The 22,262-nt window shown below is 50.9% G+C and overlaps 2 protein-coding genes across 6 annotated transcripts in view; one reads left to right on the forward strand and one right to left on the reverse strand.

The window, feature by feature from the left end:
* Positions 1-15,539, reverse strand: part of CRAMP1 (cramped chromatin regulator homolog 1) — a 64,741-nt gene extending 49,202 nt beyond the window's left edge. The window contains exons 1-3 of one of the 3 annotated variants that reach the window (XM_070568857.1): positions 15,219-15,539; positions 12,738-13,084; positions 2,199-2,392 (exon numbers count right to left, since the gene is read on the reverse strand). In XM_070568857.1, the coding sequence (XP_070424958.1) occupies positions 2,199-2,392; positions 12,738-13,083 (540 nt within the window). In that variant the 5' untranslated portion in view covers position 13,084; positions 15,219-15,539. Of the gene's footprint in view, positions 1-2,198; positions 2,393-12,737; positions 13,085-13,474; positions 13,559-13,628; positions 13,740-15,218 lie in introns of those variants that run through there. The other 2 variants (XM_070568855.1, XM_070568856.1) reach the window with 2 other exon arrangements.
* A 1,027-nt stretch (positions 15,540-16,566) lies between these two features.
* Positions 16,567-22,262, forward strand: part of IFT140 (intraflagellar transport 140) — an 88,940-nt gene continuing 83,244 nt past the window's right edge. Inside the window, exons 1-2 of one of the 3 annotated variants that reach the window (XM_070567052.1) lie at positions 16,567-17,209; positions 21,022-21,199. In XM_070567052.1, coding sequence (XP_070423153.1) covers positions 21,053-21,199 — 147 coding nt within the window. In that variant the 5' untranslated portion in view covers positions 16,567-17,209; positions 21,022-21,052. Of the gene's footprint in view, positions 17,268-17,420; positions 17,979-21,021; positions 21,200-22,262 lie in introns of those variants that run through there. The other 2 variants (XM_070567054.1, XM_070567053.1) reach the window with 2 other exon arrangements.

Consider the following 22,262-nt stretch of genomic DNA (forward strand, 5'->3'; position numbering starts at 1 on the left):
CCCCGTCAAAGTCCACAGAGTTATGGTCAGACACACAAAATGACAGACATAAAGCATGCGCTCATACTCACTCTCGCGCTCTCTCTCTCTCATACACACACACCAACACACTACTTGGGATACACAGTACCAACAGTGGAAAGCATTAAGTGATCAGAAAAGCCAATTATTAACTATCATTATTAATCAAGAATTTCAGAAAACCTCAAAACAGACACCTACGTGGTAGAAAAATTAACACCAGAAGGCTAGCCTAACGAGAAGGGACGAACTACTCACCTGGAGAGAGGGGGGCAGGTCACTAATGGGGGATTCCTCCCCACGACGTTTAATGGACAACCACATCTCCCATCCACTTTCCACAGCCCAGGAGCCAGAGTGCCTGCAGAGCCCACGTTCTCCCCAAGGAGGAAAGGCGACAGGAAAGCAGTAACTGTTTCAGGTACAGATCAGCAATGGTTGCTGATCCTAAGAACATTCCAGGGATCCTAAGTCTCCTCTGCCTAACAAACAGCTTAGAGAGGACATGACTAGGGGACAACCTACACAGGAACAGCCCCCATGCTTCATTCGAAAACTGTCAAGGGAAGAAAGAGAACACATGTGAATGTGTTTGAATGACTGCACCTACTGGAACAAGCCACCAGTGCACACTTCATTCTCTCCTTGGACAGCTCAGTCTAACGGCACCGACACATGGGCCTCCTCCAACCAGGACAGCAGAACCAAACCGCCAGGCCAGGGAAGGGAGGAGGCCAGACACAGGAATATTCTGAATCGGCACTGAGTTCTAGGTCCTACCTACATTTAGGTGTCTTCTTTTCTGATCTCTCTATGAAGACTTCACGGTTTCAATTCTAAAGCCTGCTTCCTTTACGAGTCTTGTTTTGCAAGCTTGGCAAAACTTTTTTATCACTCCATTACTTCACCGTTAAAAGAATAAGGCTCATTGACTGTGTAACCTTCTTTAGATACTATATCCCAAAGAAGTAGTCTAAAATACAGAATGTGCACAAAGATGTTCAGTGTAGTGTTATTTATAACAGAATCTGGAAGGAACCATACCAATCAACAATACAAAAATGGTTAAGTGGAGCAAGGATTGGCCAGAGGGTAAACACTTAGATGTTGTGAGCCACTCAGTATCTGCTGAGTTGCGCAACTCTGCCACTGTCGTCAAAACCAGCCAGAGACCATACACAAATGAACAGGCATGGCTGTGTTCCAATAAAACTTTATTTATAAAGACAGGCAGAGAGCATGCAGGCCACAGGTGTCTGCACGTGAAGTAGAATAGTGATAGGCATTAAAAAAATACTGAGCAGAACTATAAAACACCATGAAGAACGCATTTAACATTAATTTTAAAAAGTATGTTCACTATAATCACCAAGACTTAAAAAAACGAAACATGTAAGTGAAAATGGCTAGCAGGGAGCGTGGCCATTTCTTTGGGCTTCGGGATCAGGGGGCAGCTCCTCTCTATTTTTAGGACTTGTCTAGGTCAGCTGCGACGGCTCTCAGGGTTGAGCTGGCTGCCTGACTGATGTGGCAAGTGTCCCCTTGCCCCTCCCCCTCAGGGAACATCCTCCAGAACGGGCCCACTTAGCTGCAAGGAGAGGCCAGGGAGAAGGGTAGCACTCTTCAGTCAAGAATATGTTTGAGGGGCCAACCCTGTGGCCAAGTGGTTGGGTTCGCGTGCTCTGCTTTGGTGGCCCAGGGTTTTGCCGGTTCAAGTCCTGGGCGCGGACCTGGCACCGCTCATCGGGCTGTGCTGAGATGGCATCCCACATACCACAACTAGAAGGACCCACAACCAAAATATATACAACTATGTCCTGGGGGGCTTTGTGGAGAAGAAGGAAAAATAAAAATCTTTTAAAAAGAAAAAAGAATATGTTTCAGAGACAATGCGCAAAATCTTAGAAAAGACGAGAAGCATACCAAGAGGCTTCCTAACAGCCACCTCACTAGTAAGAGCCTTTCAGGTCACAATGAGGCGACAGAGAGCCAAGGTCAGAGGGCGAGGCCTGGCTCTGGGGACCCACACCTGCCACAGCCACTGAGGGGCTCCCCACTGGAGCTGCTGGTCTAGACCTAGGAGCTGCGTGGTGAGAAAGGCAAAGGGAAGCTGAAAGAGCCACACAACACGGGAGGAGGCCAGGGGCTCGGGCGCCCGTTCTGGCTCCATGACTCACCTCGTACAGCCCCTCGAAGAAAGTATTCTTGTCCTCGGTGCTCCACGACTCCCACTGCCGCCGCACCTTCTTGCCCTCTTCCTTCTCAGCGCCTGAAGACCCTAAGTTCCGGGAGGAGGAGCGAGAGCCCCCTGCAGGGGCGGCGGGGGCAACTCCAGAGCCATTTCCGGACGACGATCCACCCCCGTCGGCTCCTTGGAGAGAGAGAATTATACAGTGATCTGTTCCAGAAAGCTAGAGAGGCACGGGAAAGCCCCAGCACCCCAAGGGGCCCCTCCACGCTGCTAAACCGCTGATGCCATAGCGGGACAGCACCTGGGACCAACCGTGCCCAGTGGGGCTGCCCAGGAACGACATCATCCTGGCCTGACCTTCTGACTCTTTCAAATGTTTTCACAGCGAGGAAAAGGAGAAAGAGCATTGACATGGAGGCCCTGACAGAGCAAGTGATAATGTCCACGTAGGAGGCCACAGCTCTCTTCCCCTCTGTGAACAGACATCGTCCATCACAATTCAAAGCATCTCTCTTCTTCAAACAAAGTTTTGGCTGAAATAATCCTATCTTTTCAAATAAATTGAAATTCAAACCCAAAAAAACATTCAGACGTGTGTAAGACAATATCTTCTTTTAGATATAATCAATGCTTCAGAATATGAATCATTTGATATTTGATGCCCAAGAATCTTTAAAAAGATTAAAACTTTTTCTTGACCAATTTCCACCAACAAAACCTGGTGTTCTGAGAGGGGCCCGACAACCTCACAAATGCCACTGAAGCATCAGTTCCTGATCTCACGGTGAGGCCCCAGGAGCCCCGGCAAAGGGGAAGCACGAGGAAGTGCAGCCGGGTCAGGCCAAGCTTCGGGCAGGAGAGCGGAGGCCATAAACGAGAAGTAAAGGTCACAAATAAAAACCTTTATGGCCTAACCCAAGCCTCCACCCATTCAGCTCCCTCCTCTCGGAGGAACGGACTCCCAGCACGTCCCTGCCGTAACTAGCACTCTCTTCTCGGAAGCGCAGGACCATCAAGTGATGAGAAATCTTCAAACTCTGAACAATGAGGGTTAAAATAAGATCATACAAATAAAACTGCTTTAAAGAAAAAAAGCCAAATACATGCAGATTATTGATAGGACGCTTTCCTCATGAGATAATCATCCTCATGAGATAATCATCGAGATCCACATCCACTTCCTGGTCAACCGGTGGGGGCCTCCCTGGGCAGCCACGTGCAGACTGGGGCTCGGGGCCACGTTTCCCTCAGCCCCTCAATGGAGTCCGCCTCCAAAGAGGGGAGGGAAGATGAGGAGTTTCACAGAAAATCACAAGAAATAAAAGAAATGGAACAGTGAGAGTCCATTAACCCATATTTGCTTGCAAAGACTATCCTTAGAAAAAACACAAGACACTGGTGCAGGGGCTGCCTGGGGACAGGGAAAGGCAGAGTCACTCTCTTGTTACACCTTGCTGTACCTTTCAAACTGTATGCCATGGATCTGTGTTATTACGCCAAAATAAGGAGTACCTGAAAACAGCTAACCTCATCAGTCAGCTATCAGAAACAGAATGTGTTCTCACACGTGCAGAAGAAATTACTCAGCTCCTGCAAGGGGTTTGACTCTCTCGTGTAGAAAAGATATTAGGTTAGCGACAGGCTAACTTCATAAGGAAACACGCTCAGGTATCATAAATAATTGCTGGTCAGAGCTCTACTGTCCAATTTGACAGCCACTAACCACACGAGGCTATTTAATTTAAATACTGATTAATTTAAGTAAAACAAAAAAACCAATTCCTCAGTCACACCAGCCACATTTCTAGTAGTCAACGTCCATATGTGGCTGGTGACTACTGTGCTGGACAGCACAGAACATTCCCATCACACAGAAAGTGCCACCGGCCGCTGCTGTATCTGAATGTTCAACATTCACAGTCCTAAATACACGGTCACAGAAGCAACCGCAAAATGTTTCACGTCCCTGCCTACTTTCCAGCTGCTCCCTTCCCATCCCACAGACACAACAGAAATGTAACTCGGGCATCTCTGTGCTACAGAACGGGCTAAGGATGGACTCAACACATGGTCTGACTCTGTCCATACCTGACCAAACCAAACCCAAAACGTGACCTCATTCATGAACCTAGCACTTCCCAAGACGTTGTTCAACAGGTGTGGCAACTTCAGAGCACATTTCCAGGGATAATCAGTTTCATTCTATTTCTAGAAGGTCAGAGATACTTTCGTTGCGAACTGAAGACCAGGCTACAAGTGCCATTTAAAACACCACTCTTGGGGTCAGCCCTGTGACACAGCGGTTAAGTTCACACGTTCCATTTCTCAGCAGCCCCGGGTTCACCGGTTCGGATCCCAGGTGCGGACATGGCACCACTTGGCAAAAGCCATGCTGTGGTAGGTGTCTCATGTATTTAGAGGAAGATGGCCATGGATGTTAGCTCAGGGCCAGTCTTCCTCAGCAAAAAGAGGAAGATTGGAAGTAGTTAGCACAGAGCTAATCTTCCTCAAAAAAAAAAAAACCAAGAAACACATAAAACACCACTCTTAAATACAAGAAGTCCTGGTCGATTTGGAGCCCGCAGGTCCTCGCAGGTCCTCACACGTAGTCATATGAGGAAGGGCCGCCTGTCCACCTCTGCACCACCCACAACAAAGGATCTGAGAGTCATTTGCAACTTCTGACAATACACTCACTAAACTCTTTTTTCCAACACAATGGCAACTTGCTAATGAGCCCTACAATCACAACTCAGATTTCCCTTTGTCAGCCCCCAAAGTAACAGGCATACATTTTTTAAAATTCTATACTGCAGATGTCTTGCTGGTTTTCGTGAGATTTCACTGGATCACAGCACTGGTCGTGACCCAAAACAAAGAGAACGAACAGAATGGAAAGGAAAACAGAATGGAAGTGTTTCTGACCTGGAAGCAACCTCAGGGGCAAGCTCAGGATAAACCAAACCAGTGGATGCGAAAGAAGGTAGAACAGTGAAAGTGGCTCTGCCGAGTGCGAGTGCGAGAGGCAGCAGACCACCCCTCACAGCAGGAAGCCCCTCTTCCCGGCCAGAGGTCAGCTGCAGAGACGCCTGGCTGTCCTTCTGATGGTTTAAAAATGATACATCCTCAGTAGAGAAAAATAAAGCAATATGAATGTTCCAAAAGACAACAAATCACTTCCAAGTAACCATTTCTAACATCTGGCACCCAGCATTCCAGACCTTAAACGCTTGTAAAGAGTAAAGTAGAACCACAAAACTTCAGGGTGGAAAGAGAACATGGTATCTGGTCCATCCCCAAATTCGGCTGAGAAAAGGGCTTCACGGCTTCACCTCAGGTTCACTCAATGACTCCAGCTCAAGAACAAGAAGCGGCACCAAAGACACTCTGGGACACCTGGGCGAGGCTGCTGTCAGTGAAGAAAAATTGAGATGAAAACAGTGATGAGTGAAGGCAGAAGAGGAGCAAGCAAGGAGCACCGAAGTAGAAAGGCAGGAGGTGGAAAGAGAAGCCAATTTTGAACAAGATCGGGTGGGAGTGGGTGCGAGAAGCCCAGCAAAACCAGAGGGCCGAAGTCGACGCTCCATCTGCGACTGTATTTCTGAGGCCACAAAGAGGGTTACCAGGAGTTTGTGTGATGAGAAGTCGGTATCCAAGAAACCTGAAGGGAAAGGATGAACAAGAATAGGATCCCAACAGTGAGCTCTTTGAAAGGAAGAACAGTGTCTTACTTTTCCGTGCCCAAGGCTGGCACCAGGCCTCACGCACAGCAGATGCTCAATGGGAGCTCGGGAACCAATGGAGCACAGATAAGCGGCCTCTGCGGTGCTCGCTCTGCCCCTGCCCACCCAGGCTGCTGGGACCCTGTGCCTCCAAAATGGAGCCCACTCTTCCCTCTCAACCCCCTCAGGGCCACAATCCTCCAGCTGCCCACTGCCACCTGGCTTCTCCCCTTTCCCATTTCTGCTGCCATTTTCCCAGGCCACTTCCGGGTGACATAATCTTAACAGCCTCCTTTCTGGTCTTCCAAACCACCAACCTCAGCCACAGCCCACGTTCCAGTGCACGTGAGGGACACAGCTGTGTAGCTTCGATCTGCCTTCCCGTGACGCTCGTCCACTCCAGCTCCAGACAAGCCAAGCTGCCTGCCTCCCTCCTCTTCACACTCCCCTCCCACCGTACACGCCCCCTCACACCACTTGAAGAGGAGGAAATTATCTTGGTCTTCCAACTGGGGAAGCTGAGGCACAGGTGGAGTAGCTTGCCTGCCACCCCACACAGGTGATTGTGCCCAAGGGTCTGGCAGCAATCTAAAAACACCAAAGCCCCAAGGTCACCAGGCAACAGGAACCAAGCCAGAGCCCAAGCCTCTCATTGCAAACCTGGGCATCCTCCTCTCGGGCCACACGACATCACAGTGGCTGCTGCCCATGTCGCGGCTGCTTCTGTATTCATGCAGAGAACTCCAAGAGTCAAAGGGTTTCAGGGTAGAGGAACTGGACCTCGACAGCCCTCCCTCAGCCTGGGACAGATAAGAAATCGAGAGGTTTGACGATGTGCTCAAGACCACATGGCTCGTAAGTGGAGTCAGGCTCTGGAGGACGCCTGCCTCGAAAAACAAAACCACGTGACTTAGCTTAGGGAAGACAGAGAAGAACTAATGAGCCTGTCACGTCACATACCAGCTTGGTCCTGGAGTCTCCTCTGGGCTTCCTTCCAAGGCTTAGGAACATCAAAATCTCAAGAGTGACAGAAGACCACCCAGACGCAAGGTGTTCCATAACATGCCGGGATGAGACGACACGCGAGCCGCGCCCGCCCCTCATCCATTCTCAGTTAGAGAGACAGTTCAAGTCCAGCTAATCCAAGTGGGTCCCCAGGCACACGTGCCTCCAAGCCTGGCAGAGGACGCTTCTTCGTCACCTGCAGCCATGGCAGGAGAGGGCAGGGACCTTTCAGAGGCCGAGGATGGCACACACTGCTCCATTCCAACACGTCCACGTCAGGTCACAATATGCACGGCTGAGACAGGAGGCAAAATGCCAAGGTCTCCCGTAGGGTGCGTCTGTAACACACGCCGCCCACATCAGACGCTCGAGTAGCCAGGTTTGCTTTTAGAGTCCAGACGTGACTGAGGGGACACCCTCTCTACAAAGGCCACACAGAAGACATCAAGCAAGCCAATCTCCAGTAAATGTCACCTCAACAGATGAATCTAAACACCTCTCTCTGGGCTGCCCCTGTCGTCGGTCACACACGCTGCTGCCCCACTCATCTTCGGAAAGCTGCTCGAATCCTCATGGCAGGTGTTTGAGGAGGGTCCCTCCCAACCACTCGTCCTTCCGTCAGTCCCTGAAGAGCCTATCCAGACACTCCAGCCACGCTGTGAGAGCCCCATCCACTCGTCCTTCCGTCAGTCCCTGAAGAGCCTATCCAGACACTCCAGCCAGGCTGTGAGAGCCCCATCCAGGGTCCTCGGCCTCCGTGACATCCTCTCCTATGATCTGAAGATGACCTGGAACCTTGTGGTCCCGGGGCAGGACCCAGTCATCTCTGCATCCTGGGTGTCACCCATAGTGTCTCCGGTCCTTGGCAATCCAGAAGGCTCAGTGTCCTCAACACTGACCAGGGCTGGCCTCCCTAGAAGACTCTCCCTGCTCCTTCCACAACGTTTGAGAAAAACCCAACTAAAACCCCATTGTTTCTATTAAAACATGTGTCCTCGTCACCAATAATGTGAAGATTTTCTAATGGTTTTCTGTGGGTAATTCTTGATACCCCATCCAAACCACAAACACCTGGGAATGTCTTCCAGTTTTGGCACTTCTCACACTGTTCTTCAGGGCTAAGAACATTGCAGTTACTTAACGTGATAAAACGCTTCTACGCACCACCATCCGTAACAAAGCTAAATTTTACATTTGTGACTCTGCTATCAGAAATCTTTCCTGTTATCTTTATATCTTCATATAATCCAAAACAAGACACAATGTACTACATGGAATGAAAATCCTAAAGTATACTTGGTTGGCAAAAGACAATTCCAGAAAGACAGACACTACAGAAACGCTATTAGTTTTGACATTAAAAGTCAATGAGGTAATTTGAAAAACAGCTCAGCCTTCAAACTGATATTCAAATATTACCTTGTCTACTCATCTATACTATCTACCCAAATGCAATTTGTACAATCCTCAAGTTAATGTACCAAGGACCTGCGGTTTACAGACATTTTCCTCTCCGTCCTGCACAGCTCCTTTGTGACCTGTCTTTGAAGTGGGCTGGGCCACAGGTCTCCTGACCTACCATGCACAGGGGGTCTGTGTCACACAACGGGCCCACGTGTCCAGGTTATTGTGTCTTCTGCCATATGCATCACACGGGGTGTGACGCTGTGCGCCGGCCAGAGTCACGGAACATCCTGTCTCCCTCCTCCTCTTCTTCCAACGAAGCCAAAGGGCTCCTGGAAAAGCTTGGCATCCCGCCCAGGAGGCCACGGTAGGCTCCAAGTAGTGGTCGTTGCCCTGGACTTTATTAAATATCATTTACTGAGATCAGACTGTGCAGAAGAACCACAGTGCTCTGGCCTCAGTGGCCTTGTGATCATCTGGTGTGTCCCCCTCCCCCGAGAGTATGAAAGGTAGGGACTTCATAGCATTCGTGGCCATGCTCGACCAGCTAGCAAGGGACTGATCCAAGTGCCTGAGGAAGGGAGAACGACAGCGCCCACAGAGCAGGTGGAGCCACGCCAGGCGCTACACAGTTCCGTACCCGGGTGGAGGAGCACACACTCCGGCCACTTGCTGCCCGGTGCTCACCGAGAGGCAAGCGCTGAGCAGAGCTCACCAGATATAGAATTATCCTGAGTTCAGGCTATCTACCTTCCAGGGTGCTCTCTTGAGAACGCACAGGACCCAAGTCCATTCCACACATCCCTAAATGTTAAGGTAAGCACAGCTTCAGACAGTTTCTCATCCAATCCATTTTGAGTAAAGAACCTAAAGTTCCAGCATGTCGAGCGACTTTCTCTTTGCCCCACAGCTGAACCCGCCACTCAGCGGCTCTCGGGGGAGAAGCCAGGTCTCCCGACTGTGCTAGTTCAACCTTCTTTTCAATATGGTTCCAGTCCCCCAGAGGTTCACCACATCAGGGTGAGGTATTTCATAAGATGTCTCTTGTAAAAACATCTAGAAGCTACAGGCAGCCCACAGATTATGCAAAATATAAATAAGTTCTGCACGGTGATTTACTGATTCCTAAGCACAAGCACAGAAAAGCCAGGCGACACAGCCCAGTTGTGGAGACAGCCCATTTTTTGATTAACTCCCCCCATTTCAGATAGATGAAAGTTGGGGGGGAGGGGCCTTGATGGAAACAGGAGGTGTGACTGCCGCCACCTCGGGCATCCCCTCGGCCCAACCACCCTGACAGGGCAGCAGCATGGGGGCATTCCTGGGGCCTCTACCCTCCTACCCGCAACGGGGCCTCCCCCTGCCCGTCCCCCTGTTCAGATTTAGCCTATGGCTCCCCAACCTCGCAGCCAGGCATGACTTCCCTAAGAGAGGCACTGGAAGCCATTAACCACAGAGGGCAGGGCTCTGCTGTGTTACTAACCACGGTGAGGCAGGCACTGGCATTATCCCGGTTCACAGACAGAGAAATTGAGATGCACTAGTTTGCCCAGAATCACCCAGATCACAAACTGGCCAAACGGGAAAGCGCATCGGGGGCTCTGTGTCCTGGCACGTGTTCTCAGATACGCATTTTGGGTTTCAGTCTCAAATGTGTCCTCGGGTCACCTGGGTGACATGGGGAGCTAGAGGAACACTTGTTTTGGCATCAAGCACATCCACTGGTTTCTGGCCTGCAGCTTACCTTCTCTTTAGGTCCAGCACATTATTTAAACAACAAACTTCAATTGCTGCAGCCATTTAAAAACAAAATAACAGAGACACAAGATGCCTGGCACATGGGCGCTAAATCTTAGCTACCTTCTCCTTATCAATTCAAGAAGAATTTAGTTCAGAATTGTACTAGAAAAAAAGTCACTTCTCACTGAAGCTGACAAAAGAGTCTATTCTTATAAAGAAAGAAAACAGTTGTGTGGAGAGAAGCAAAACAAGGAGGACTTCCTTTTCTCCACAAGTCTCCTCCAAATTCACTGCCAGGTTCTCACGCCCCTGAAGACTGAAACTGCCAGAGCGGTAAGTGATCGACCAAAGGAACCTCCAGCGACAGGTTGTGATTATTCCTTCAGCGTCACAGAAATCATGTTTCCTGAAGCAAAAAACCAAAAGATGCCAGCACTGTTCATTTCCTTACTGATCCGCGCTCACCACCCCAGATAAAGATTTCCAGTCTGTAAGACAAATGCCCCTCTAAGAATTAGTTATGAAGGTGAGCAGGCAGTTGTCACAATGTGACCTTCTTTGCTGGCTGCTGGGAGCAGAGGTCGCCCTAAGGCATGAGGAGGGGGTGTCCTGGGCATGGGTGGGCCAGTGCATCCAAAGGATCCAGGGAGCCCATGCGCAGAGCACGGCCAAGAGGAGGCCTCACCAAGACGCTCACGGCCCTACGCTGGCCAAGAAGTTCTGTGAAGCAGGTGAGACATGCTTCCTACCCCTCTCCTAAAAGCCACCATTACGGTTTAGCTTAACTATCTAGTTAGAGAGATCTCTGCCTGCTAATACAGGAAAATGCCTAAGTCCTAAAAAAGCACAAATTCTAACAAATGTCCATTTTACTAACGGAAAGTTGATCGCTGCTCCAAGCCACACACTGGCACAGGAACCAGGAACAGCAGCGCCAGTGATCTGATGCGAGGCCACTCCCGGAAACCTTTGCCACGGAGCAAGCCACGCAGCCACGGAAGCAAAGGAAACTTCCCCTCGTCGCCTGACTGCCAAAAGTCCAACCCAACACTCAAGTTAATTTTAGCATCACTTCACCTTACATACAGGTGGCCGTTTACAGGTGACAGAGTGCATGCACGCCAGCACCTGTCTCATCTTTGCAGCCACAGTTCCAGAGTAGAGCAGTCCTGCTGTTCCTAGTTCCACAGGTGAACATGCCTCTCTGATGGAAAAGCAGATTCAAAAGATCAAGCAAGCCAACTGACATCAGAGGCCCAGAGTGATGAGGCTGTGAACTCTGACTGGACTCCAGATCCAGGGATTCTGAAGCCACAAATGAACCCTCGAAGGCATTCCAGGAGCTTACAGGTGATAAGTGAGTCACATATGTAAATAGGAATGAAAAACTATTTTTTACAAAACAAATGAAGCCAGTAAAACAAATTAATGTTTTCCTAATCGATCAGCAACAATCACATCCAAAATAAATTTATATGAGGCAAGTTTTAGTTTCTGAAATATACTAAATTACCTTATACTTACATTTTTAAGTAAGTTTACTTACATGAAAAGTCTTTACCAAAAAACGAGTAAGGCCAAGACTTCAGAGGCCAGACATCCTCAGTTGAGAATGAGGCACAAGAAGCAAGTTTAACGGTACACATTTGGCACAGATCTCCAAAATGGATTCTCCATTAGCTTCTGAAACATTTCCTTTTTAAAATTATCAGGATCATCTAATAAACTTAGATGACCATTTCCCAAGGAACTAAGTGAAAGTTTTTTTTCATGTGAAACTCACTGGAAATTGATGTTCTGTTTGCTATCTACAAAACTGCTACAAAGTTGGCCTAAAACAAAAAGGATGTAAGAGCAACTCACTGTACAATTAAGAAAAAGCAGAATGCTGAAACATAAACAGATAAACTCAGGCAACAATGGCCACGGCAATCAGGAACAAAACTGCCATGTGGTTTTATTATTGTGGCAGGGACCCTCGCGGAGCTGGAATCTTCTCAGTCACCTCAGGATACCAGGACAAACACTGCAGGTGGTTGCTCATTTATATCAGGCCACAGATGTTCTCACTACCTGCTACCCCAGGGGAGAGCCTTTCCATGGCACCCAAGGAAACCTTGGTTGAAACTCACAGGGCCACATCTTGATGCCCTTCACACTTGGGAGCCTAGAAGACTTGAAGGAGAGGGCAAGGAGCCCAAGTCAGATCCTGCGATCATTCATTCTCGGCTTCTTATCAAGCTTCCCCCCAATGGGTTCCGAAAGCCCATTCCTTTGTTGTGTTTCCACCACCTGATGTCGGGGAGAGAGATACAGCAGGTGTTTACTCTCTCCATCTCTAAACTATTGTCTGCTGTCTAGAAGAGCCTACCATATAAATCATCGACGATCCTTGGGAGGAAAAAGCCAGCCTTCAGGAATCTATTGTACTTGCCCAAGGAAAGGAAACTTACTGCCTCTTAACATAGTTTAAATATAGAAATAGACTACCACTTTGGAGGAGAAAAGGGGCACGACCCCTCCAAAGTGGCCCCCACAGTGAGTACTGGACAAATGCGAGAGCGGGAGCTGGGGGCGAGGCGGGCAGGGCAGGGTCCCTCTCCACCCCCGGGGGAGCACAGGGGCACACCTTGGACGGGGCTGGGGTCCCGTACCTTTGCCGCGGGGCCCCGAGCTGCCGGCGCTGCTGCTCCCCCCGGCGCAGGACGAGTCCTTCCTGAGCCTCTTGCTCTGCGGCCTCACGCTGGACCTGAGGAAGTGGTGCTGGTCCTGGGGGCAGGCGGGCGGCGGGGACGGGGCCTGCGGGCCGCCCGAGGGGGCCGGGGGCCCGTCGCCGCCGTCCCGGGGGGTCTTGCCGTCCCTCTTTGTGCCGCCGCTCTCCTCGGCCGCGTCCCCGCCGCCGGCGCCCTCTCCTTCCAGCGCGTCCTCATCGGCCGACCTCTTGCCCAGCCTCTTGAGCCCTTCCTCCCCGCTGCCGCCGTCTCCCAACTTCACTGTCATCCTGGCGGGGAGGGGGGCGAGGGGACCCTCGTGAGGCGCGCGGCCCGGCAGCCTGCCGGAGAAGTTTAGCCGCCCCGATTCCCTCTCAACATGGCCGCCGTTGTTTGTTCCAGATCCCCTCCCGGCGGCCCGCCCGCCCGCCCGCCCGAGCCCCAGCCCGACCGGGGCCCGAGCCCGCCGCCCCGCCCGACCCCGGCCCGGACCCCCGCGCGCCCGCCCGCTGCCCAGGAAACGGCGGCCGGGGCGGCGCGGAGGCGGCGGGGCGGCAGCTCGGCGGCCGCGCCCGGACGGCCCTGCCCGCGCGGCGCCCCAGCCCGGCGGGGTCGGCTAGGGGGCCGGGGCCGGGCCCCCGGGGCGCTGGGGTCCCAGGGGCCGGGCCCCGAGCACCTACCCGGCGGGCCCGCGGCTCATGGCCTGCGCGGCGGGCAGGCTGCGCGCCGGCCTCGCTCCTCGCGCTGCCTGGGCCGGCCGGGCCTCGACGCCCGCGCCCCCCGACCCCACCCCTTCCCGCCCCCCAAAACGCGCGGGGCTCTGGGCCCGCGCACCTGCCCCGCACGCTGGCCCCCAAAGTTGGCCCCGGAGTGGGGGCGACCGGCCCAGATCGACCCTGGCAGGGGAGAGGCGCGGGCTCGCCTGCGTGCACAGGGAACTCCATGGTGGCCCGCGGCTGCCTGTCCGCCTGCTTATTTTAAAACACACATAAAGAATAATAAGCTCGGGGTTTCTGGGAATCTTGCTGCCCAGGGTGGGAGATGTGTGAGGCTGCCGGGATTTACGAATTAAAAAAAAAATGCTTTTGCAACAAAGGAGCCTGTTGCATAGAACAGCTCACAGCCACCCGTGAAAGTGACAGCACAGTAATGCCCAGGTCCAAATGCAAGAATGAAGAGAACTGTATTAAAATTCTTGGTAACCATTCACAAAATTCTTGCATTAACTTTGTTACCCACTGCTGTGTGAAATGTCAACAACAAAATGTGATGACTCTCAAAATGTTTGCAGCCCAGAAAACAGATCCACTCAAAAATAAACTAAGCGAATCAGGTATATATGAACAATATAATTCCAGAAATGGTCAATAATGTGTACATGAGATGAAACAAGAAAGAGAAACGTTAGATTCCTCAACAGGTGTTGATACCGTGCCCAAACTGTGTTTGACACGCTCATCACAACTGCTGAAGACCGGAACGTTTCCATCTAAAAGGAAAACCAGAGCAAGGCATCGAGGCTAACAATGAAATACAGTAACATGGGCAAGGACCTCTCACGAAAAGGTTTGGAAATGAGTACAAATCATAGTAATACCTACTACTGCTCTGGTGTAATGTGTCACAGAATCATCTGTAACAGTTTTCATCTGTTGGAACTGATCTTATAAATCATTTAAATTCGTGCTAGTTAAAAGAAAAAAAAAAAGGTCCTGCCAAAGAATAGAACTATACAAGCCAAATATCCAAACTTAAAGGACTTCATTGCACAGGGCTTCTCACTACTCATTTCTCAACCTATCCATTTCTACTTAAGAAGCCCAAAAACATCCCAAAGGGCTTTTTTCTGGGTTATAATCTGGAGAACCCTACTTCCCAGGGGTCTATCACTGCAAAGCTATCCACAGTCAACCCAGGACCCAGGCAAAGCATACATCAGCCAGAGCAGATTAAACCTGCCCTTTTGCCAGGTTGAATATAGGAAGACACTGAACTGAGCACAGAAGGACACAGCTTTTTCAGAATTAAAAGGGTATTGACACATTTCAGAGTTTTCTCCTAAGACAAAAGGAAAACACAGGGATGCAATTCTTTTACTGAAAACCTCCAACGTTACTTCCTGACCGTCCACTGAGACGGAATCGCCTCAAACTCAATCCTGGCTGGACACGGTTTGTCACGTTTCGGAAAGAGAAAAGCAAAACCCTCCCTCCTGGGCTGATTTTTGGCTGCAAAGAGCGCTGTCAACGCAACACTTCTCGGTCCCGGCTCCCCCGAGCCGCCCCAACGAAGCACCGCAGGCGTAAACACCGCCGCGAGGGCGCAGGCCGCTTCTCCCACAGCCTGCCTCCGGCTGCGAGCCGGACCTCGCCGTGACAGCCGATCCCGGCGGCCCACCCCTCCCGAGCCCCAGCCTCCGGTCACCTTTTTCATCAACGCCTCGCTGCAGCCTGGCTTCCCGGGCCCCTCGGGGGCCTCCCGGGCGCCCGCAGAACCGGCCGGGCCGGACAGTCCCAGCCCCCGAGCGCCGGCTGCAGAGAGGCCGCGACGCCGGTGTGATCCTCCCGCTTCGGAAGCGTTTGCCGAGCGGCGTTCGCCCCGGCACGTCCCCTCCGCGGCCGCCGTACGACTGACGAGGCTGCCGGCGCCGGTACTGCCGCCGCTCAGCCTCCCGGAGGCCCGGTCCGCCGCGTTCAGCAGCAGTTCCGGCTACGGCGGCCGGCGGAGACGGCGGGGACGACGCGCGGGGCGGGGCCGGGGCGGCGGGCGCGCGGGCCGGGGCGGGGCGACGCGCGCGGGGACGAGCACGCTCTAGGTTTCCAGCGGGCGCGCCCCCCTACGGGCGCTCCTATTGGCCAGCAGCGGGCGCGCTCGCTTGCACGCACGGACGCGGGGCGGGGACGAGGGGCGGGCCTGCTATGCAGGTCATGTTGTGACGCCGGCCTCGCGGCCGTGCGGGCCTGTGCGTCTCTCCGGATTGGCGGATCGACAGCCAATAGAATCAGCGCCCGGGCTGTGATTGGCCGGGGTCGTGTTGACGGATGCGTGAGAAGAAAACGCCGCCTCAGTTCCGAGTCTTGAATCGGCGCGAAGCGGGTTTTTACCGAGAAAGTGTAAAAGTGCAACTGAGGCAGATAAACACACCCTTTATTGGATTGAGCGTGTGCTTTTGAAGTTCTTTAGCGTAGCACATGATACTAGGCACTTAGGTCATTTTTCTTCGTTATGGCGATAAAAGAGTGTTTTTAAAATTCTAGTATTTATGGCGGGGGTGTTTAAGTGTACAAACTTGTAAGGAGTAGTAAATAAGCCATAGAGATCCAACGCACAGTATAATGAGTATAGACAATAATAGTGTACTGTAATTATGTAATGTGATAAATATCGCCTCATAGGCAATATTACATTAATGTATCAAAATCCAACGCTGTATAACCTTAATGTTACATATTCAATTTATTCCATTAAAAACATTCTAGTGTTTATGAAAATTGGGTTTTTAAAAACAGAATCGTCTTTGTACATCTGTGATCCCGTCCGATCCAGTAGCATCTACATTTTCCTCTTTTATTTTCTCATTTGTTTAACTGTGGACCTTTTTGTTGATTTTTGCTATAATAACTATTTTTTTTTATGACATGACATTGGCTTGTTTTTCAAAGTTAGTTTAACCACAGCTGACGTTAGGCCAGGCAGAGGGCACGCTGTAATGCCTTTGGGAATGCAGTCTGCTGCCACGAACCAGGTTGGTTTCCAGCCTGCATCGCTGGCTACCATTTTCTCGCCGAAGGCGTCCATATGGTCCCTCAAGCATTGCACGCATGTCGTAAGTTACCTAATAACTTCAAGGAACTATGTCGAACCAATTGGCTTTTCTTCAAAATACTCTTGAACAACATCCTCCTCCTAGAGACCAAACAGAGCGGAGCCCAGCACACGGTGGGGTCCAGAAGACCCAGCAATAAGAGTTACCAGAGAGGAGGGAATCTTAAAGAAGATGGCGTTCCGTTTCTCCCCCCCAGTCTCTCTGCTGCCTCCTCCACCTCCCGATTGACCTACGTGGTTGGAAAGATGTAACTACAGGACCGAGTCCCAGCAGGCTTTGCATCCCCATCACATCTGGAAGAGTTTCACCAGCTTCTTTTCTCTGCCTTGGCCTCTCGTGCCCCTTTCCGAACTAGCGTTGTAGATGCTAGACTGCGGGGGCGAGGGGGAGAAACTGCCCCGGCCGGGACCCGCGGGGAGAATCCTGCACTCGGCTCCGCACGAACATCCCCGATCGTCTTCGGCTCTTTCCGGCCTCTCGGGGCGCTTCGGGCGGCCTCGGCGTCCGCGTCGCTCACCTTCGGCTGTTTCCGCGTTCCGCTCACAGCCGTTGTCCCGGCAACGCGCGACGGCGCTGCGACCCGACCCAGGTGAGTGCGGTCAGGGGGCGAGGGCCGCCGGGGGTCGGGAGCCCCCAGAGGACCCGCGGTGGGTGTCGGGGGCCCAGGAGCCGGGGAGGAGGGCGACGACGAGGGGAGCCGGGGAGGGGCTCCAGGGGGCCGCAGCGGCTCCGGGGGCCTGGGGCCAGGCGGAGGGCGACGACGCTGCGGGCCGGTCCCCGTCCCGCGCCCTCCCGGGTCATTTGCGTCCGGAAATCCGGCCTGGGCCGAGCGCCCGCGGCTCCTCTCGACCCAGGTCGAGGCTGGGGGTGCTGGGCGCGGCGTGGAGCGGTCAGCGCGAGATGATGGCACTTCGGGCGCAGTCCAGGTCCCGTGGAGGACCGCGTGGCCGTGCGAGTCCCGGGACGCGGGCAGAGCTCCCGGTGACAGCGGGCCGGGGAGAGAGTGAGAAAACCGCCGTTCTGCGCTGCCGGTCCCAGGCCCCAGGGAGCCGCACCGTCCCAAACCGGCGGATAACTTCCTTCGTGTCCGCGAGGTGCACCTATGACCCTGCACTGCCCGACGCCCGGGGGCCGTCACCTAGAGGGAGAGGCTTCGCAGGGTGGCCACTAGAGCCTGTCCCCCACGCCCCTGCTCAGCCCCTATTGCCCAGAGTCCTCTGGTTCCCTCATACAGCATCTGCAAGCAGTGATGCAACTAAATTAGCCTTAGTACTGCGACCCTTTAATTGAATGAGCTTAACAGATTCTCTCCCAAAAGTTGGTTTGATGGAGGCCATAAAGACATTGGACGCCTGGAGGTGAGAGAAGCAAATCACTTAGAACAAATGGAGTTTTTTTGTGTGTTTTCCCCAAAGTTTATACCTTTGCCGAATGGGTCTACATTCTAGAGACCCTGAGTTTGTTTTAAGGAAAGCAAGTGCCCTTGTTTCTGACCTGATGCCATTCATTGATGTCATTAGATAATGATTTTCTTGTTAGTCAGCTGTCCACCTTGTGTTTATTTTGGTAACTTTTCTTTTATAATTATGCAGATAATACTTATTCATTGTAGAAGAATGTTAAAGTGCAGGTGAAAGGGGTGATGACCAACCATACACAGTATAAAAATGGATTCGTTCACCCTGGCCTGTAACCCGCTTTTCACAACAAATCGTCAAGAACAGCTTTCCTGGCTAATAAATGTCTTCATCAGGGATTCACATATCGGAGGCCTGTTCTGTGCAAGGCACTGTTCTAGGGGATGCCTCGGGGGGTTCCCACCCTGTGGGATAAATAATCTGGTAGGGAGTGGAGGATGGTCATCAAACACACGTTTACAGTACAGTGTAAATGCAGCCATGTGGAGAAGAACAGGGTTCTATGGGGACACTGGGCAGAGGCACAGAAAACCTAAAAGTCGAGTCTGTGAGCTCCCTGGAGGACAGGAGGCTTCCTGGGAGCCCAAAGGAGGGGTGGGGGAGAGCCTCTGGGAAAGCTTCAGGCAGGAAAAAAGAAACGTGAAGATCTGTTAATATACATGCTTATTGCGAAGTGATGTCTGAAAAGAAAATGCAAAGGAAATCAGGGCTACCTTTTTCAGTGCTGCTGTTACTTCTGTCTCCATCATTACGACAAAATTAACGTTACTCATTTTTCAGAGGAATATTTTCACAAAGTTAACCAATTAAATATGAATATGAGTTTCCCATAGGCCAGAATTTAGACCCCTGATGGGCTGCAACACGTTAAAACTCACTTTAAAAGGTTTCCTTCGCTATATTAAATTGCCCGGGTTTTTATCTGGCGTGTTTTCATTTTCAGTGGCTTTGTTCGAAGGTTTGCATAAGGACTTTACTCAAAGAAGTTGGAGCCCTGACCTGTGGAGATGTAGTAGTGTGTGTGCAGGGGGCCCCTGGATCAGCCCCTTCCCCCGACGCTTGTCCCCCCACCCCTGAATAGGTGCTCTTCAGTTTGTGATGGTGAGAGCACAGCCTTGAAAACCGTGCCTTTATCTAGTATTCAGGGTATATATTCATAAGGAAAAGGTAAACATTTGAAATGTGACTGTTCGTTTGTACCCGTGTACCTTCCAGCTACTCACTGCGTGGGGTTTCCTTCTTTTTTTTTTTTTCCCTGCTTTTTCTCCCCAAGTCCCCCCAGTACATAGTTGCATATTTTTTTAGTTGTGAGTCCTTCTAGCTGTGGCATGTGAGATGCCACCTCAACATGGCCTAAAGAGCGGTGCCATGTCTGTGCCCAGGATCCGAACCCGGGAAACTGCAGGCTGCCAAAGCAGAAGGTGCAAACTTTACCACTCGGCCACGGGGCCGGCCCCCCGGAGTTTGCTTCCCTAGATCCAGAGTGAGCCTTTGTGGCTTCCACTGACGTAACTGTTGTATTGCTAAAAGCAAACAGCATAATCCCTTCCCTACTCTAGTTATAGAATTTTGCAAGTGTTGAATAATTCTTTTGCACAGTTTTTTTTGCTGCTGTTAAATATACGTAATATAAAAATTTACCATTTTAGGGGCCACATTTTATTTATTCATTCATCCATCAATAGACATTTGGGTTGTTTCCACCTTTTGGCTACTGTGAATAATACTACTATGAATATTGGTGTGCAGATATCTGTTCAAGTCCCTGCTTTCTTTTTTTTTTTTGAGGAAGATTAGCCCTAAGCTAACATCTGCCGCCAATCCTCTTTTTGCTGAGGAAAATTGGCCCTGAGCTGACATCTGTGCCCATCATCCTCTATTCTATATGTGGGATGCCTGCCACAGCATGGCTTGATAAGTGCTGCGTAGGTCCATGCCCAGGATCGCAACCGGCAAATCCCGGGTCATCAAAGCGGAGTGCGTGGGCTTAACTGCTCCACAACTGGTCCAGCCCCTTCAGCCCCTGCTTCAGTTCTTCTGGGTAAACACCCAGAACTGGAATCGCTGAATCATGTGGGAATTCTATGTTTAATATTTAAGGAACCACTATACTGTTTTCCACGGCATCTGCACCCGTTTACACTTCTACCAGCAATGCACAAGAGTTCCAATTTCTCCACATCCTGACCAACACCTTTTATTTTCTATTTTTCTGATGATAGCCATCTTAATAGGTATGAAGTTGAATAATTTTAAATGATAGCAAACCACCCCACAAGTATTCTCTTCTCTGCCAGTTAGCTTCCCCAACCTGACTCTAGGGTACGCGTAAGACTGTCGTTTCGTTCACCATACTTCCCTGTCTGCAAAAGGACAAATGCGTGTCTTTTCCAGGAATGGAAGGTGTGAAGTTCCTGTAACTAGCCAAGTTCAGTTCTCCGCGGTTGCTGAGCTGTGTTTTCTTGACTCTGACAAAGGAGGCCTTCTCGCCTCCACTGCCTGGGAGTGGGAGGGAGCAGACAGCTTTGGCTGTCATGCGTGACCAGAAATCGGGGCCTAGGTTTTTCCGTACATTGCTCTTTTGTAAAGCAGATTGCTTTTATTTGGTTTGAAAATTTTGCTTAAAGGAGAGCCATAGAAATCTAAATTGTCCTTATTATGATTGGAGTAGAAATGATGGTGGATTACACCTGTAGTCTAGGCCACAGGACTTTTCTTTGTTGTTCAGATGGCACTAAGGTTTATTCTTTTTCATCGCACGCTGGATCGTTCCACGTCTAACCCCTTGCTTCTAATCCTGTGTTTTCCCTGTTGGAGATCTCTTCTGCATACAATTGCCTGCATCTGTCTGAAGGGTCTTTTCTAGGTTGCTGAATGTCTTATGCTTGTAGGTTTGTGATGCTTCTCTCTCCTAATTCTATAGACAGTCATTTTGTTTGTTTTGTTCAAAACCAAGAGAACTTGGTTGTTTTTTTCCCTGCAGGTTTCGACCCTGACCAGCTCTGAGGTCCATCATGGCCCTCTATTTTGACCACCGAATAGAAGCCCCAGACTCAGTCGGGTCTCCTTCCCACATCAGCTGGCACCCTGTTCATCCATTCCTAGTGGTCGCCTCCATCAGCACAACCTCAGGAGGCAGTGTGGATATATATCTGGAACAGGTGAGTGCTAGGAAGCAACAGCTTGGACTTCAGTAGCTTCTGGCTCTTGTCCCTCTTTAGTTCCTCTGTGTGTGTGTGTGTGTGTGTGTGTGTGTGTGTGTGAGTTCTCGCCAAGGTCTATATTCCCAATATCATAAAAACCTTATGTGGATAATTCTTTTACCTCTGCTATCTAGGTTTGGGGACATATTGAGGAATGCTTAAGACAGATTCCACAATCCACTCACAGTCACCAACCAGAAATGACCCCTCAGCATTGTCTGTCCACCCTGACCCAGTCTCCTCTTGGCTCATGTTGGCCGTTTGAAACCATTACATTCATGCACCACATTACGACGTTTCAGTCAACGACACACCACATAGACAATGGTGGGCCCATTGGATTATATAGTGCCATATAGCCTAGGTGTGTGTAGTAGGCTGTGCCATCTTGGTTTGTGTAAGTACACTCATGATGTTTGCATGACAATGAAATTGCCTAATGATGCATTTCTCAGAACATATCTCCATCGTTAAGTGACGTGTGACTGTAGTTTCCTGTAGCCCTTGTAACAAAGGCCGGCAATTGCGTGGCTTAAAACAACAGAAGTTTATTCTTTCACAGTTCTGGAGGCCGGGGGTCTGAAAAGAGGGGCTGGCAGGGCCTCGTCCTCTCTGGAGGCTCTAAGGGAGGGCCTGTCTGTGCTTTGTCTCAGCCTCTGGCGATGCCAGCAGTCCTCAGTGTTCCTTGGCTTGTACCTACGTCACCCCTATTTCCCCCTCTGTCATCATACAGCCGTCTCTTCTGTGTGTCTGTATGTCTTTCCTCTTCTTATAAGGACACAGTCGTATTGGGTTAGGGTCACCCTAATGGCCTCATCTAAACTTGATCGTCCACAAAGACCCTATTTTCGAGTAAAGTCATATCGCAGGTACCAGGGGTTAAGACTTCAACATATTTTTGGGGGGTGCACAATTCAATCCATAACAGAAAGTTTCTAGAACCTCCTTAAACTTCCAATGCACCCCCTCCCATCCTCAGTGCACTGTGTACCTCATACTTCACAGAGAAGATTGGGTTTCC

This window comes from Equus przewalskii, chromosome 12, assembly GCF_037783145.1.
Source record: "Equus przewalskii isolate Varuska chromosome 12, EquPr2, whole genome shotgun sequence".
Taxonomy (NCBI): domain Eukaryota; kingdom Metazoa; phylum Chordata; class Mammalia; order Perissodactyla; family Equidae; genus Equus; species Equus przewalskii.